At 35.1% G+C, this 16,108-nt stretch overlaps 1 protein-coding gene and 1 long non-coding RNA gene across 2 annotated transcripts in view; one reads left to right on the top strand and one right to left on the bottom strand.

The window, feature by feature from the left end:
- Positions 1-16,108, bottom strand: part of LOC128920183 (uncharacterized) — an 87,810-nt gene that overhangs the window by 31,621 nt on the left and 40,081 nt on the right. The window lies entirely within an intron of this gene.
- On the top strand, positions 7,256-9,519 carry LOC128920182 (angiopoietin-related protein 7-like). The gene is made up of 4 exons (XM_054226834.1): positions 7,256-7,669; positions 8,156-8,223; positions 8,305-8,967; positions 9,050-9,519. Exons 1-3 carry the CDS (start codon positions 7,574-7,576, stop codon positions 8,720-8,722), a joined length of 582 nt encoding a protein of 193 aa, XP_054082809.1. The 5' UTR covers positions 7,256-7,573; the 3' UTR covers positions 8,723-8,967; positions 9,050-9,519.

Raw genomic sequence — 16,108 nt, 5'->3', positions numbered from 1 at the left:
TTGCTGTGTGTTTGGTGGGATTGGAAGGGAATCATCCACTTTGAGCTGCTGCCATATGGCCAGACGCTTAATTCTACCATCTACTGCGAACAACTGGACCGCTTGAAGCATGCGAGCAACCAGAAGCGTTCAGAATTGGCTAACAGGAAGCGTGTAGTGTTCCACGAGGACAACGTCAGACTACACACTTCGTTGTTGACTCGCCAGAAGCTACAGGAGCTCGGATGGGAGGTCTGTCGCAACAACCGATAGCCGGGATATAGCGCCAAGTGATTACCACCTGTTCCTGTCCTTAGCGAACGGCCTTTGTGGTGTAAAGTTGAACTCAAAAGAGAGAGAAAAGTGGATGTCCGAGTGCTTCGCAAATAAGGAGGGGGCTTCTACGAGGGAGGTATTATGAAGTTGCCGTTAACCCGTTGTTCCTAAAATATTTGACGCAAATTCTATTAAATCATTTATTTATATTAAGAAAATAATAACTTTAATTTATGGAAGTGTCAATGAGTGAAGGTGTAAATGCATGAACATTTGCAAGTAAATTGGTACGAAAGCTTACAATAAGTATTAAATTTCTGAAATATGAATTTTTCGTTGAATAGATACAGCACTATATAGAAAGCATTCACACATAATTCTTACTAGTTTTTCATATATATGTATATATATACATATATACATATCTATGTAATATAGTAGATGAATAAATACAATTTTTACTACTCTCGACTTTATTACAATTCTTGTTGGTTCTTGCTTGAATGAACAATGTTCATTTGCAAAGCGAATTCGAACCAATTCATCTATGTATGCTTCACATACATATTCGTAAATTAAAGAAAGAGAAATATTTCAATTTCAAATTTTAAAGAATTTTGATTTAAAGAAATCGAGAATTTGCCTCAACTTATTTTTTTTTCTTATTCTTGAGCGAGATGGGACTACCGTAATTCAATATAGCTTTCGTCGGATTCGGTCCAAGATCTTCATATTGTCGAAAATGAAGTAAGAAAGCCCTTGAACGTTTTTTTTATTAGAAAACAGTGCTGATGTTGCCGTATGTTTGAAAATTTTAAGTCAAAAATTTTATCGGCTAAAAAAAACAGAAAGGTTACCATAACTTTTATCATTTTTTTCCGTTCAATGTTGCCACCTGTTTATGTTTTTATGTTCAAATAAATCAATGAAATAATATATTTTAGCACAATATATGCATCGTACTAAATTTGTATAATATCAAAATATACAATCTGAATATAAAATCTTGAAAAGCTGGCCGACATGGGTAACACTCGACAATTTTATGAAAAGATGAGGCGATTTACAGAAGGTTTCAAGATCGGAGCATTATCATGTAGGGACCGAGGAGGTAATCTGGTAACGAATGTCCAGAACATACTGTGATTATGGAGGGGACACTTCTCCGACCTGCTGAATGGCAGTGAAAGTACAACACCAGGAGATGATGAACCCGCTTCCCCAATCGATGGCGATGGAATAGATGTTCCATTACCCGACCATGAAGAAATTCGAATAGCAATTACCCGCTTTAAGAACAACAAAGCGGCGGGGGCCGATGGATTACCGGCCGAGCTATTCAAATACGGCGACGAAGAACTGATAAAGTGCATACATCAGATTCTTGGAAAAGACCCGAGAGAGAAGAATCGATACTCATCGATTTTAAAGCTGCCTTCAACAGCACGAAAAGGAGTTGCCTCTATGCCGCGATGTCTGAATTTGGTATCGCCTCAAAACTAATACGGTTATGTAAACTGACGTTGAGCAACACCAAAAGCGCCGTCAGGATCGGGAAGAATCTCTCCGAGCCGTTCGGTACCAAACAAGGTTTCAGACAAGGTGACTCACTATCGTGCGACTTCTTCAATCTATTGCTGGAAAAAATAATACGAGCTGTAGAGCTAAATAGAGAAGGTACAATCTTCTATAAGAGTGTACAGCTGCTGGCGTACGCCGATGATATCATCGGAAGCAACAACCGCGCCGTTTGTTCTGCTTTTTCCAGACTAGATAAAGAAGCGAAGCGTATGGGTCTGGTGGTGAGTGAGGACAAGACGAAATATATTCTGTCATCAATCAAACAGTCAGTCCCATGTCACTGTTGACAGTCATAACCTTGAAGTTGTAGATAATTTCGTTTATCCGGGAACCAGCATTAACAACACCAGCAATGTCAGCCTCGAAATCCAACGCAGAATCACTCTTGCCAACACTCGCTCATTATTCCCGTCCTGATGTATGGCGCCGAAGTGTGGACGATGACAACATCAGATGAGACGACTCCTGGGGTTTTCGAGAGAAAGGTTTTGCGCAAGATGGCGAATACCGCAGACGATGGCACGATGAGCTGTACGATTTAAACGACGACATTGACATAGTTCAGCGAATAAAGAGACAGCGGCTACACTGGCTAGGTCATGTTATACGGATGGAAGAAAACACTCCAGCTCTGAAAGTGTTCGATGCAGTACCCACTGGAGGAAGCCGCGGAAGAGGACGACCTCCACTCCGATGGAAGGATGAAGTGGAAAGTGAGTTGGCTTCACTTGGTGTTTCCAGTTGGCGCCAAAAAGCAAAAAAGAAACGAGTGGCGCGCTCTGGTGGATTCGGCTATAATCGCTTAAAGCGGTTCCTACGCCAAATATATATATATATATATATATACATATTTCAAAGAAGCAGCATCACGGTTTTGATTTCAGATCTCACGAAAAGAGATCACATTATCTATAACAATCTTGGGTCTATAGTTTTAAAGAATACCTCAGCTATTGGAAGATATTTAAAGCTTTCATTATAGCAGATATTGGAGATTACCTTAATTATCTGGAGTCTATAGATAACACGGGTCTGCAACGTTTGAGATCTCGAGATAGAGAATCACATTATCTATAACTACCTAGGGTTTGTAATTTTAAATCTATTGAGAGATATTTAAAGCTCTCAATTTTTATATTATTCTTTTTTATTTTAGTTTTCTACAAAACACATGTTTAAACAAGCACCCTTTATTGAACATATAGGGTGTGTCAACTGTAATACACAAAGTTGAGCCGCATAATTTGCTCTTTCGTATATGTATGCCATACACACACTACGACTCATTCCCTATATGCTGGCTAAAGTTATTGCAACATGTCTGTTGGCCTCGCTTTGTTATCACACGTTTTTAATTTCCCAAAAGAACGATATCAGCAGCACTATAGTGCACAATGAAGTACACTGATTGAAATAAAGTCACTTGGCAACCTTACAAACGGCGTAATTACAAAAGTAAAGCCGCCGCCGCTGCCGTGCCTCCCGCCACTGCCACAGCTTGCGACGGATATCAATACACACAGAGAAGAGAGAGTGAAACATAGAACTTTGCCAACAAAAGGCGTGCTTTGCTTTTGCTTTGCGCATGCATTTGATTGAATTGTCGACAAAAGTTTAAACAAATTCACCAGAGAATGAAACACCGTTGCATGATGACATATGTATACCCCACACTCCCAACACCAACACCAGCACAGGGTTCCCCACAGATTTGCTTCGACGTATAACACAATATAACTACAAATACAGCAACATATACAAAGCAATGACGGCAAATAGGAGACAAACTGAAATGAAATTCGAACAAAAAGTAAAAAACAAAAGAAAAGAAAAAAAAAATCGAAAAAGAAACTATACAAAATGAAATGCTGAAAAGATATTATAGAAGTTAAGCTTGCTGATATGGAGCACCTCGGCACTCGTACTCGTACGTCGACACAACAAACCAAAACAAGCGCCAAATAAATTCAATCGAAAATCCGCAATTGAATCGTAATTCAGGCCAGCCTATACACCGTATCTGTGTATGTATGTGTACAATAGCTGTGGCGCGGCGAGCGGCGTAGGCGAGCTTAAATCAGGCGAAAGCAGAGCGCATCGAGCATACTAACGGCCACCTCACCCGTTGCGCCTTATGCACAAACCACACGTGACAAGTAATTCGTTAAAATCGCTTCGCAAACCGAAAATTGCACGAAAAAGAGTGCTGCATGCAAAGAGGCAAAGAGCTATTAGAAAAAAACGAACATAGATTTCTCTATTGGTGTTTGTGAGCATGAGGAGTGAAGGTGGGTAGTGTTGCAAGCAAACTGCCACGTTTTCAGCAGACATTTTCATTAGTCCTAAACGTGAATTGTGGCTCCCAAGAGGCGTGCACTTCGACTTGCGCTCACATCCCTCACGCGCGTTGCACTGGCTTGCATGACTTTTTGGTCATGGAAAAAATGTGAACCAGCAAGCAAAAAATATATACATATATATATATTGACTTGAACATATCTAGTACAGCAATGCGATTAATAAGAAAACTACAGTTGTTATTACAAATTTGAATAGAGCAGTTGCATTGGTTTTTAGTTAAAACATAGTTTCTACAGTCGGAAAAGCTTCGTGGATCAGGTGAAATTTTCTATGAAATGTATAATTCGACTATTATTTAATAAAATTAATTTGGATTTTATAAATAATAAGAAAGGAGAAGAGCTAGACTAATTTTATTAAGTGTAAGTCTCCAAAAGCTCACTTAAAGCTTCGGTGAAAGCTTAGATATGCCTTTTAAACTCTATATATTTTTAAACATATAAAAGACGAACAAACAGAAAAATGAGGCAAAAGGTTAAATCAAATGAAAGCTTATATATTAGGTTAAAGTTCCCAAAAGCTCACTTAAAGCTACGGTGAAAATTTAGATATTACTATATATTTATTTTTACACATATAAAGACGAAGAACCAGAAAAATGCGGCAAAAGGTTAACTGAAATGAAAGCTGCTAAATTAGGTGAAAGTTTCCAAAAGCTCACTATAACCTATAAGCTTAGATTTATCTTTTGTATTGTATATTATGTTTATACATGCCAAAAAAGTGCAATACGAATGTAAAGAAAACATAGGTGAAATCACCCAAAAGCACACTAAAAGCTATAGTGAAAGCTTAGATATACATACCTTTCGTAAGTTGCATATTAATATATTATAAATAAAAAAAAACAATGAAAGCCCAAACTAAAGTTTTTATAAGATAAAAGTTTTCAAAAGCTCACGGTAAACTCCCTAGATATATATACAATAATGCAATGTAAATATTTACTGAAATAAAAGCTTTCAAATTGAGTGGAATTCTCCAGCGAGCCTTCACTCTATCAAATACATAATCCAATAAAAAAGGTAAAATTAAATGAAAGCTTTTATAGTGAGTGAAAGTTTTCAGGAGCTTATAATAAACTTTAACGTAAGCTGAGCACGTGTGTCTAATAAGCTAGTAATTGCAGCAGTCTTTTATTAAAAGATTTATGTTCAACTGCTGTTGCAAGAGAAAGTTTTCGAATTAAACATGTTCCAGAGGAGCTTTTCTAAAAAGATGACGAATATTTTTTTTTATTTGCACACAATTGTTTTTCGAGAAATAAACTTAAAAAGCTATTGATTTTGTGTTCTTATTACAAAACTATATATATATTTTTTGTATGGAGTTGCCAGATGTTCAACAATTTTTTTTGGAAATTTAATTCAATTTTATGATTTTTAATGTGTGATTAAAATTGAGCTAATTAAGAGTATATTGTTAAACATTTGATTTTGTGGTGTTGCCATATTATTTCAAATATTAAAAATTAAAAATAAAATATTTAATTTCAAAAGTAATTCAAAATGTGATTGAATTGGAGATAATTGGGAGAATGTTATTAAACATTTGATTTTGTGGTGCTGCCATATTATTTCAAATATTAAAAATTAAAAATAAAATATTTAATTTCAAAAGTGATTCAAAATGTGATTGAATTGGAGATAATTGGGAGAATGTTATTAAACATTTGATTTTGTGGTGCTGCCATATTATTTCAAATATTAAAAATATAAAACAAATAAAATTTTCAAAAGTGATGAAAAATGTAATTTAAATAGAACTAATTAAGAGAATATTATTAAACATTTGATTTTGTGGTGTTGCCATATTATTTCATATATTAAAAATAAAAAAAAAATATTTGAATCCAAAAGTAATTCAAAATGTGATTGAATTGGAACTAATTAAGAGAATATTATTAAACATTTGATTTTGTGGTGTTGCCATATTATTTCAAATATTAAAAATTAAAAAAATATATATTTGATTTTAAAAGTGATTCAAAATGTAATTGAATTGGAGATATTTGGGAGAATATTATAAAAAATATATATTTTTATAGTGTTGTTAACTTCATATTTTCCACTATTTTACTTAGACTACTATATTGCTGCAATTTTTTTAAATTTTTTTTTTAGTTTTTTCCTGTACCCAAGCACATTTGCCTGCGTCCCTTGTTGCCGCCAAAAGCAATCGGTAAAACATTACAAAAACAATTGCAACAGCAATGACATATCACAAATTCCCAATTCAAATCTGCAAATTTTCGCCAAAGTAAAGTAAATAACACACACACACAGCCAACCAAATGCCAAGCAAAGCGCGCTGCCAAATGCAACCATGTTGCGGTTGTTGGTGTTGCGCATACACCATGTTGGTCGCTTTGGTTGCACTGCACTGATTTCGGGTTTAGATATTGAATTCAACTTGGTTAGCCCAGTTGGGGAGCAGCTGTAACTTACATGTTCCGTTGTTCCTGCAACGCTGAGGCACAAATTTGCCGTTACTCTAGATTTTTTTTTAATTTTTTTTTTTTTTTGCCCACCCTTAACATATAAAATGGTATATCTGTATGTAAGGATGCTGGAATATTGGCGCTATATTTACACTTTTGCACTACAACTTCTACCCCTTCTCCTCCTTTTCCTCCGCACCACTCTCATTCGCTACACATGCGCTTATTTTCGATTTTCATGTTACACTTTGAGTAAATTGAGTATACCGTGCTGGCGTTGGTGAGTCCAAACATCGATTTGATTTGTAAATTACACCAGCGAGACTTCAAAGTTCTCTTCAATACTGATTACTAGCCAGTGCAATGCATTTGCGTAGTCACTGCCGCTACGGTGGCTGCATAGCTGCCGGTTTTTTTCGTTCACTGCCTGCAATTCTGCTGACAAATGACGCTAATTGGACTGGAGTCGCTGCCACTTGGCTTTGGGATTGTGATTTTCAACAAAAATCTAACTATTGCACAGCGATCACTTGTCAACACAACTGAAATAGTCTTCAATGTATGAAAAATCGGCACTACATCCATACTTATATTACAACAAACATACCAAGACGTGATAATATAAAAAATATTTTGACTTTGGTGTTATCAGTGAACTAAAATTGCTTAAATTTAGTATAGTTGTTGTTAATGTTGTTGCGAGATGTATAAATAACAAATCAGTCGTGAGTTGAGTTGAGCGAAAGACCTTATCATGCAGAAATTATATTCATCGGAATTAGTTGTGATTATTTTCATTGTCTTAGTAGTTGGTAAGCATGATCAAAAGGTCATTTGTTATCACAACTAGATTTTTTGTGAACAATATATGGCGCACTGCTTCCAGCATAATTGAAGATTAGCTACATAAAATTCAGTCAAGATTAAGACACCAAGATGGCACATCGTTTTCTATATTTTTATTGCACCTGTGCGTTTATATTGCATTCGCAAGGGTGTGATATATTACTTCAAGTGAATTCTCAAACACCGGTATGTATTATATATATTTATTTACGATTTTTAACACTTCCGGGGCTTTATAGCAAATATAGCATACTATGTCAGGTAGCTTAGCCAAATTAAGTGAGTGTATTAGCTTGCATGGACATTGTGTACGTTCTTCGTGAAAATAGTAGAAATCGATCAAGGCATTAACCTAGGCCTCATATATAATGATTTGCGTTATTTTAGTTAACTTAATGCCGAATATGTGGATCGAATTGTGTGTTATCTTAAAAATATTAAATAAATAAATTGCGAGAGTATAAAATATTCGCTTGCATTCGAACTTAGCACTTCCTAACTTGTGTGAACATAAATTTGTTGCAGAATTCTTCAATAATATGTAGACACCTCGCATAGCTATTTACATACACATGAGTGTTAATATGTATATTCATAAATTTGATAAGAAAGAGTCGTCATTTAGTCATCATAATATTCTTGTTTTTTTCTTGTTTTTGTAATCCATTCCAGGTATTCAGCAACAAGCTTTGTGATGATGCCGTCAGCACTATCAAAGAGCTGAACAACAAATTAACCGAGTATGTACCCAGAGTGCTTAACGTTTGCTTTTCAATAATTGTTTTTGTTTTTGTTTTATTTTTATTTTATTTGTTTATTAGTTTGCAAAATGAGTTGTTGACAATAAGGAAACGTGATAACGAAACAAACTCCAAATGTCAGTACCTAAAGTTAATAGAATCTCACAATGAAGGCTACAAAATTATACTAACAACGGCAAAGAAATGTTCAACGTCCTGTGCTGAAGCGATGCGTCAGCCAAATGGCACATATGCAGCGAGCGGCGTTTATGAACTTTACTTAGCTGAATTCTTTTCCCACCCATTCCAAGTATATTGCCTGCAAGATCCCGATGGTGGTGAACCATGGGCTATAATTCAACGTCGACAAAGCAGAGAGACCGACTTCGACCGCGATTGGATTGATTACGAACACGGATTTGGTGATTTGAACGCAAATTTGTTTCTCGGCTTAGATAAAATACATGCGCTGACACAATCGCGACCACATGAGCTGTAGATTCACTTAGAAAACTTTAAGAATGAGACAGGCTATGCTATGTATGATAGTTTCGCAATTGGCAATGCCGATGAAGAGTATCCGTTGAATAAACTTGGAAAGTATAATGGCACAGCTGGAGATTCTCTGAAATATCTACTTGGTCAAAAATTCACAACTAGAGATAGTGACAATTACAACTACGATCGGTTTAATTGTGGAAAATTTCTTTCAGGAGGTTGGTGGTATAATGAATGTGGTTGGAGGTAAGAGTAAATATCTAATATTTATAGATCACTTTTAACTCATTTGGTAATTAATGATAGTTCAATTTGATGTAATTTGCAGCAATCTTAATGGTCAGAATTTGAGACAACCAATATGGAAAGTGTTATCCCATGGTATAGTGTGGAGAACGTGGCATGATTTTCGCTATCCTATTAAACATGTGCATATGGCAATAAGGCCGCGTTCCTAAGTTAATCTTTTAACCTCTTCTAATCCGACGATGCCTGAGACCAACTTCACCAGTTTGATGAGCTGTGTTTTTATATTTTAACTTGATTCGTGTGGCTACAATTCTTTTTTCTTGTAACTGAATTTAATAGCAAAATAAAAATACATTTTTGTTCGAAAAATTTTAAATAATACTGATTGGAAACTGAGTCTGTTTTTAGTGGTTTGTGTATTAAGTGTGTATTTTATCAATATTACAAGTTGCTTGTGGACAACTTTGGTCCATAGTGGTGAACAATTTTTTTTTTCAGTTATGTGCCCAAAAGAGAAAGTTGTTCTCAAAATGAAATTATCAACATTTTGCAGTTTGTTTGAAATATTTCGAGTTATGAAGCCAGTGGAGAAGATGATTCGGTGAGGTTAGGGCGAAACTTCGAAGACATTGCTGTAAGCGCAGAGAGTCGTAATTGAATAGGACTTTTTGAAGAAATTTGTGAAGAGAGAGCACTGAAAGAATTGATCTTAATTCTTTAAGATGGAGGCACCACACACCACACAGTTTTTGGGTAACATGCTTACATCTTATAGGAATCAATCTTATCATGAATCAAAGCAATTTGTTTCGCCTTCAACAGTTTGGCATTGAACTCAAATGCACTCACGAAGAAATAATTTGATTTGAAAAGCTAGAGAGTGCCTTCTGAATTGGAAAAATATAGAATAGGGTCTCAAGTGTGGTGTTCCTCTTTGCAGCTGCAACAACAAAAAACTTTTTTTTTTTTTAATTTTCACACATAAAACAATAATACATTTAAATTTTTTAACTCTTCGTACCCATAACAACAATACATAAAACAAGTAAGGAAAGGCTAAGTTCGGGTGCAACCGAAAATTTAGTACTCTGCCCATTTATTGATGGAATTTTACTAAGATAACACAATTCGACGCATATATTCGGTATAAAGTCCAATAGAATAACTAAAATCATCATAAATAGTATATGAGCGCTGAGGTAATTCCTGAACCGATTTCACTCGTTTTCACCAGCAAGATACAATATATCGAAGACTATACGCTCTCTTAATTCTGCTAAGATATATCGCATATTAAACGATTTATAAAGCCCATCGTATTTTTGAAAAACATATAATTAGGAATATGGGATCTAGGAAAAGTTATGACCCGATTTTAACCATTTTTGGAACACAACATTAGAAGAAAACAAGTAAGGAAGGGCTAAGTTCGGGTGTAACCGAACATTTTATACTCTCGCAATTTATTTATTTAACTTTATTTATATTATATTGTAAAAAGGATATTGAAAGTTCGAAACCCTAATATTAGGTTAAAAGCACCGAGGTCCTCATGTTCGATATATGGGGCCTTGAAAACCCATTGTCCGATTTCGACGATTTTTAGAAAGGGGCTGCCACACTATAAACGGAGTATTTGAGCAAAGTTCTGCACCGATATCTTCACTAGTGCTTACTTTATATATTGTAATGTAAACGATTCAGATCGTCTTCTAAGTTCTGGTATAAAGAAAGTAGGCGTGGTTGTGAAGCGATTTGGCCTATTTTCACAACATATCATTGGGATGTAAGGAAACTATTACAAACCAAGTTTCATTGGAATCGGTCGAGTAGTTCCTGAGATATGGTTTTTGACCCATAAGTGGGCGATGCCACGCCCATTTTCCATTTTGTAAAAAAATCTGAGTGCAGCTTCCATCTGCCATTTCTTATGTGAAATTTAGGGTTTCTGGCGTTTTTCATTATTGAGTTAACCCACTTTTAGTGGTTTTCAACATAATATTTGTATGGGAGGTGGGCGTGGTTACAATCCGATTTCCTCCATTTTTGGACTGTATAAGGATTTAATTTAAGAATTTTACTTCCATAGCTTTATTTATGGCTTAGTTATGGCACTTTAAGTGTTTTCGGTTTTCGCCATTTTGTGGGCGTGGCAGTGGTCCGATTTTTCGAAAGCAACCTTCCTATGGTGCCAAGGAACACGTGTTCCAAGTTTCATTAAGATATCTCAATTTTTACTCAAGTTACAGCTTGCACGGACGGACGGACGGACAAACAGACATCCGGATTTGAACTTTTCTCGTCACCCTGATCATTTTGATATATATTACCCTATATCTAACTCGTTTAGTTTTAGGACTTACAACCAACCGTTATGTGGACAAAACTATAATACTCTCGTAGCAACTTTGTTGCGAGAGTATAAAAAAATAGGGTTTCTTACCAAAACTCCGATAATGTAAAAAAAAATACCAAAAAACTTTCTTTAATCGCGAATGCTGCGACAACGATTAAAGATATAACAAAGTGATGTACTACAATTTTGTAGAACTTATCATTATCTACAAAAAACGTCGCGACATCACATCTCTAACTATTATAGTTTTGTCACTATAAGCGATTTTATATAAAAAAAATTAATTAAAATACCACTACTTGAAAAGGCTCTTTATTTGTACCTTAGTATTAATCCTTATCGAAATAAATGATTTATTATTTCACTTTTTAAATTATTAGATTCTGACATTCCATTCAAAAGATATCACGAGTTAAAAATTTTAAAAGCCGCTCGGCGGCTAACTATGCGTTGTAGAGTTGTAGGCGTCACTCGGGCACGGGGGTACGGGAGGGGGGTTAAGATCACTCGCGCGATCGGTTCCCTATCGCAAAATGTGTTACTAAGCGCATAACTCGAAAACCGCTAAACCGTTTTCGCAAATTCTTGTTTTAGAATGTTTTCTAAAGGTACCGGGATGGTTGTTATGGAGAGAAAAATTTAAAAAATTTGCCTGGAAAAGTCTTAAATCCACAATTTTCTAATCTCCCATACAAACAATTTGCGTCGTTAGTCTCGCAATAAGTATAGAAGGGCCAAACCGATCTGGCTATTTTTAGTTTTGAAATATTTATGGAAGGTCAGGGAAGGATTAGAAACTAAGTATGGAAAAATTGTGAGGAAGATAACAAGAAGATGATTTTATTTGAATTGACAACAAAATTATAAATAAAAGAAAACAAAAAATAATATTATTTTCAAAGTTGTCATTGTTGCTTTGTTAAAACCTTTATATCATTGTTCAATTGTATAATGCTGTATTGATAGGCCAAAACAATTTGTAACAAGTAGGGAAAGGCAACCAAACATTTTATACTCTCGCAATTTATTGATGTAATTTTATTAAGATAACACACAATTTGACATATATATTCGCCATAAAGTCCAATAGAAAATCATCATATATAGTATATGAGGGCTGATGTAATTCCAGAACCAATTTCACTCATTTTCACCAATGTTAACGGGAATAGGGGCAACTTGGCACCTGTTAGTAAGCAAACAAACGGCACATTCGGCCTTGAAATTACTCCTAAATTGCAAATGAACGAAACACCAGTGGGCAAAATCGCCAAAAATAGCGCCATAACGAAGATTTTCCAAATATTCAAGAAGTCGCTGGAGGTACTGCACAGGACTTTAAAAGATCTTGATTGTCGATGAACATTTTTGGTGGAGCCAGTATTCTGTTAGCGGGTGATTTACGCCAGACTCTTCCAATTATTCCTGGATCAACTGTTACTGACGGTCTAATCGCATGCCTAAAATCATTTAATTTGTGGCGACATATAAAGAATCGCCAATTAACAACTAACATATGAGTGTTTTTGCAACAATATCAAATTGCGTTTGTAGAAGCAGTTGGCAGTTGACACCTCGATGGATTAATAGCATTTCCAACAGATTTCTGTCACTTCATTGACTCGAAAGAGAAGTTTTCCTGACATTAAACCTCAATATAATAACCTAAAATGACTTATTGAATGACCTATATTGGTGGTAAAAAAAACAAAGATATCGATGATCTTAATGCGACAATTTAGAATTTCGGTCCAAGGGAGTTGACACAGCTACAAACCAGGATGACGTAGTCAATTATCCCAAACTATTTAAAATTGACTGTACTATCAACACTCACTTTGCAATTAAAAGTAGTGTGAGTTGTCATCATGCTACGTAACATAAATCGACCTCGAGTAATCTATATCGTCGCCGAAGCCAAGATTAGACCAACTTAATTTAATGTATACCTTAACCACAAAAACGTGTGGCCGGGTCTGCTAGTTATTTAATTAATGTTTAAAAAAAATGGCAGTTCCAGAGAGTTTTGTTTCTTGATGTCGATAAAAGTAGCCTCAACTATTTTCAGCAATTTAGCGAGCTGCATTAGTTCGTCGCCTAAGTTGTTCTCCAAATCATCTTGGTAAGCACTGACCATACTTGAGGCGTTTTCGAAATCTCTTCTGTTTGATGGGATTTCAACTGTCGAAATACTCCAAAAACATCAGTAATTTTATGGTATGCTCCCATACGTTTAATGAAAGCCGAATGTGCGATATCAATAATGAATTTCAAAACGTTGTCCAGGGGTTTGATTCACAACAAAGTCGTTGAGTGTGGTAGAGCCGGTGAAATGGTCGTACTTTCACAGCCTGCCCAACTTTTGACTTTTTCCTGAATATCTGAAAATGTGGATCGCTTTGCTTGGACATAATAATGTAATAATTCATAAAGGGGGTGTCCTATATTAAGGTCTTGATCAGACGACTGCGCGGAACACTAGTCATACTAGAATTCTGTTCCATGTAATTGTCATTATTCCTGTTTCTAACTTATACAGCGCTGAAACTAGTTCTAATGTTTTATTATGGCGCTCTGCCGTGGATCAAAAACATTATTGAGAATGTCATTCAAAACATGCTTAATACTAGATTTACGGAAGCCGTCAATTTGAGCGCTGCTTTTATGTACGTACAGTTATGTGAAAAATAATAAGGACAGTGCCATAGTCTAGATGAAGTCAATGTCAATCTAGAAATGTGGAGGAATCAAAGACAACTAAAGACGCAATTTATTGGCAACATATTCAAATTAACTGTTTTTTTAGTTTTACGTAGTTTCAGCAAAGCTTTGTATTTTATTTTAATTTTTTTTATAATTACCCGTTTTCGACATGTGAAAAATAATAAGGACATCTCTAGTTTTACTAAAAAATTACAATATTAAATAAAAAAATGAAACTTGGTTTCCTTCAATTTTGTTAATATTAGTTTCAAATTAGTTTAATATGTCTTTTGGATATCTATGCTTGTTTAAATTGGATCCATATCGCTTCGGCATGGAGGAAACTAAGTTTTGACAGATTAAAACCGAAAATGCCTTCCAGCATTCTGAAAAATTCCCAAAGCTCATCATTATTCATTGAGAACTTTCTTTTTTTTTTGTATTCCACAAAATTTTCCTCGTTCAGAACCAAATAACCTTACATTTGTTTTGTCAGATTAGGAAATGTCTAAGCACATGTCCTTCAGCAAAAATTAGTGTTTGTTACACGTTCTTTCTTGGCAACATAGGCATATATCTTGGGCTTAGGGGCTTAGGGGCTTGAGATCTTTATTTGTAAGCACCCTGCGGATAGATGATGGGTCAACATCACTATTATAATTATATTGAATTTGTTTTGAAGAAATAAATTAATTATTCTTATCACAGCGAAATATATTTTTTTGACGGACAATGATATTTTGGGCTTTCTAAATTTGCTGCTTCTCTGTACAAATTTCAATGTTTGACCATTTTTTTTTAAATGTTCTCAAATTTTCGGATATCTCGGCTGACCCTTTCCCATATTTATTCAATAAAGAAATGAATCAGGTTCTCATAGATTGATATTGAAACTTCAAGTATTATTCTTACATTATCTTTTAAACACGTTTTAATAAAAATACTTTCGTTATTATTATTGAAACGACAGACTGTCCCTATTAAAACGCACACCCGTATTTTGACCTTGTTGAACAAAGAATGACTTGGTTACGAAATGTGTGCAAAAGCTTTAAATATTTTTATGGAATCTGTTTTTATTAATATTGAGTGATAAAAAAAGGCCCATAGCTGGCAAAAATTTCCATCCTTTATTACAATTGTATTGAAGTTACTTTTTATTCATCGCTGTCCTTATTATTTTTCACATAACTGTATATTACGTTTAGGAAGTAGACTTATTAGTAATAAGCAACGCACAAAAAAAAAAAAACAAAAAAATACGAGGGCTGCTATATATATTTCTGGCCTAGGCAACACTAAGTGTTGCCAGGTTCAATCTGACATTTCCATTGGAAAATTTGACATTTTTTAGCATAACATCACTCAGAACGTTTTGTCATTTAATCGTGAATTGTTTTATTTACAGGGAATTAAAAAATTCATCTCGGCCAAAAAATGGAATTAACTCGTGAACATTTTCGTGCGATAATTTTTCACAACTTTTGACGTGGATTATCGCGACAAGAGTGCATCGATGAACTAAAATCTTTGTATGGCTATGAAGCACCATCCTATAGCACTGTGACAAACTGGTACAACGAATTCAATCGTGGCCGACGCTCGCTCAAAGACGAATTCCGTGAAGGTCGTCCAAAAACAGCCTTTGTACCAGAAAACATCGATGCCGTACGTGAACTGATAATGCAAGACCGTCATGTAACATAGCTTCAGATAGACACCTGGCCGTAAAAAAGGTTTGTTCTCGTTGGATCCCGCACAATTTGACAATCGCTCAAAAAAATTGCTTCGAAAATTGGTTTGAGCGCATGCAAAAGTGTATAAATCTTGATGGAGAATATTTTGAAAAACAATAAAACCATTTTCGTTGATAAATATTCCTATTCTCATTATTAGGCCAGAAATATATATAGCAGCCCTCGTACACAAACACAATATAATAGAGCGTAGTACACGCGCTACTGGTGATGAGAGTTTCTTGCTTTTGTCTTTGAGCAAGATCGCCACAAGTCAGTGAAAATCAAAAAGAAGAGTGTGCAAAACAAATACAAATACTCTACGACAGCAAATACACCAGTG

Source organism: Zeugodacus cucurbitae, chromosome 3 (assembly GCF_028554725.1).
Source record: "Zeugodacus cucurbitae isolate PBARC_wt_2022May chromosome 3, idZeuCucr1.2, whole genome shotgun sequence".
Classification (NCBI taxonomy): domain Eukaryota; kingdom Metazoa; phylum Arthropoda; class Insecta; order Diptera; family Tephritidae; genus Zeugodacus; species Zeugodacus cucurbitae.
Note: the sequence above shows the minus strand (reverse complement) of the source record. Positions and strands in the feature narration are given on the sequence as shown.

Excerpts from the sequence above, each read along its gene's own strand:
- LOC128920182 (XM_054226834.1), top strand. The coding sequence starts at position 7,574 with ATGGCACATCGTTTTCTATATTTTTATTGCACCTGTGCGTTTATATTG. Across the intron at positions 7,670-8,155 it reads AAGTGAATTCTCAAACACCG|GTATTCAGCAACAAGCTTTG; the intron begins GTATGTATTATA and ends AATCCATTCCAG. Across the intron at positions 8,224-8,304 it reads CTGAACAACAAATTAACCGA|TTTGCAAAATGAGTTGTTGA; the intron begins GTATGTACCCAG and ends TTTGTTTATTAG.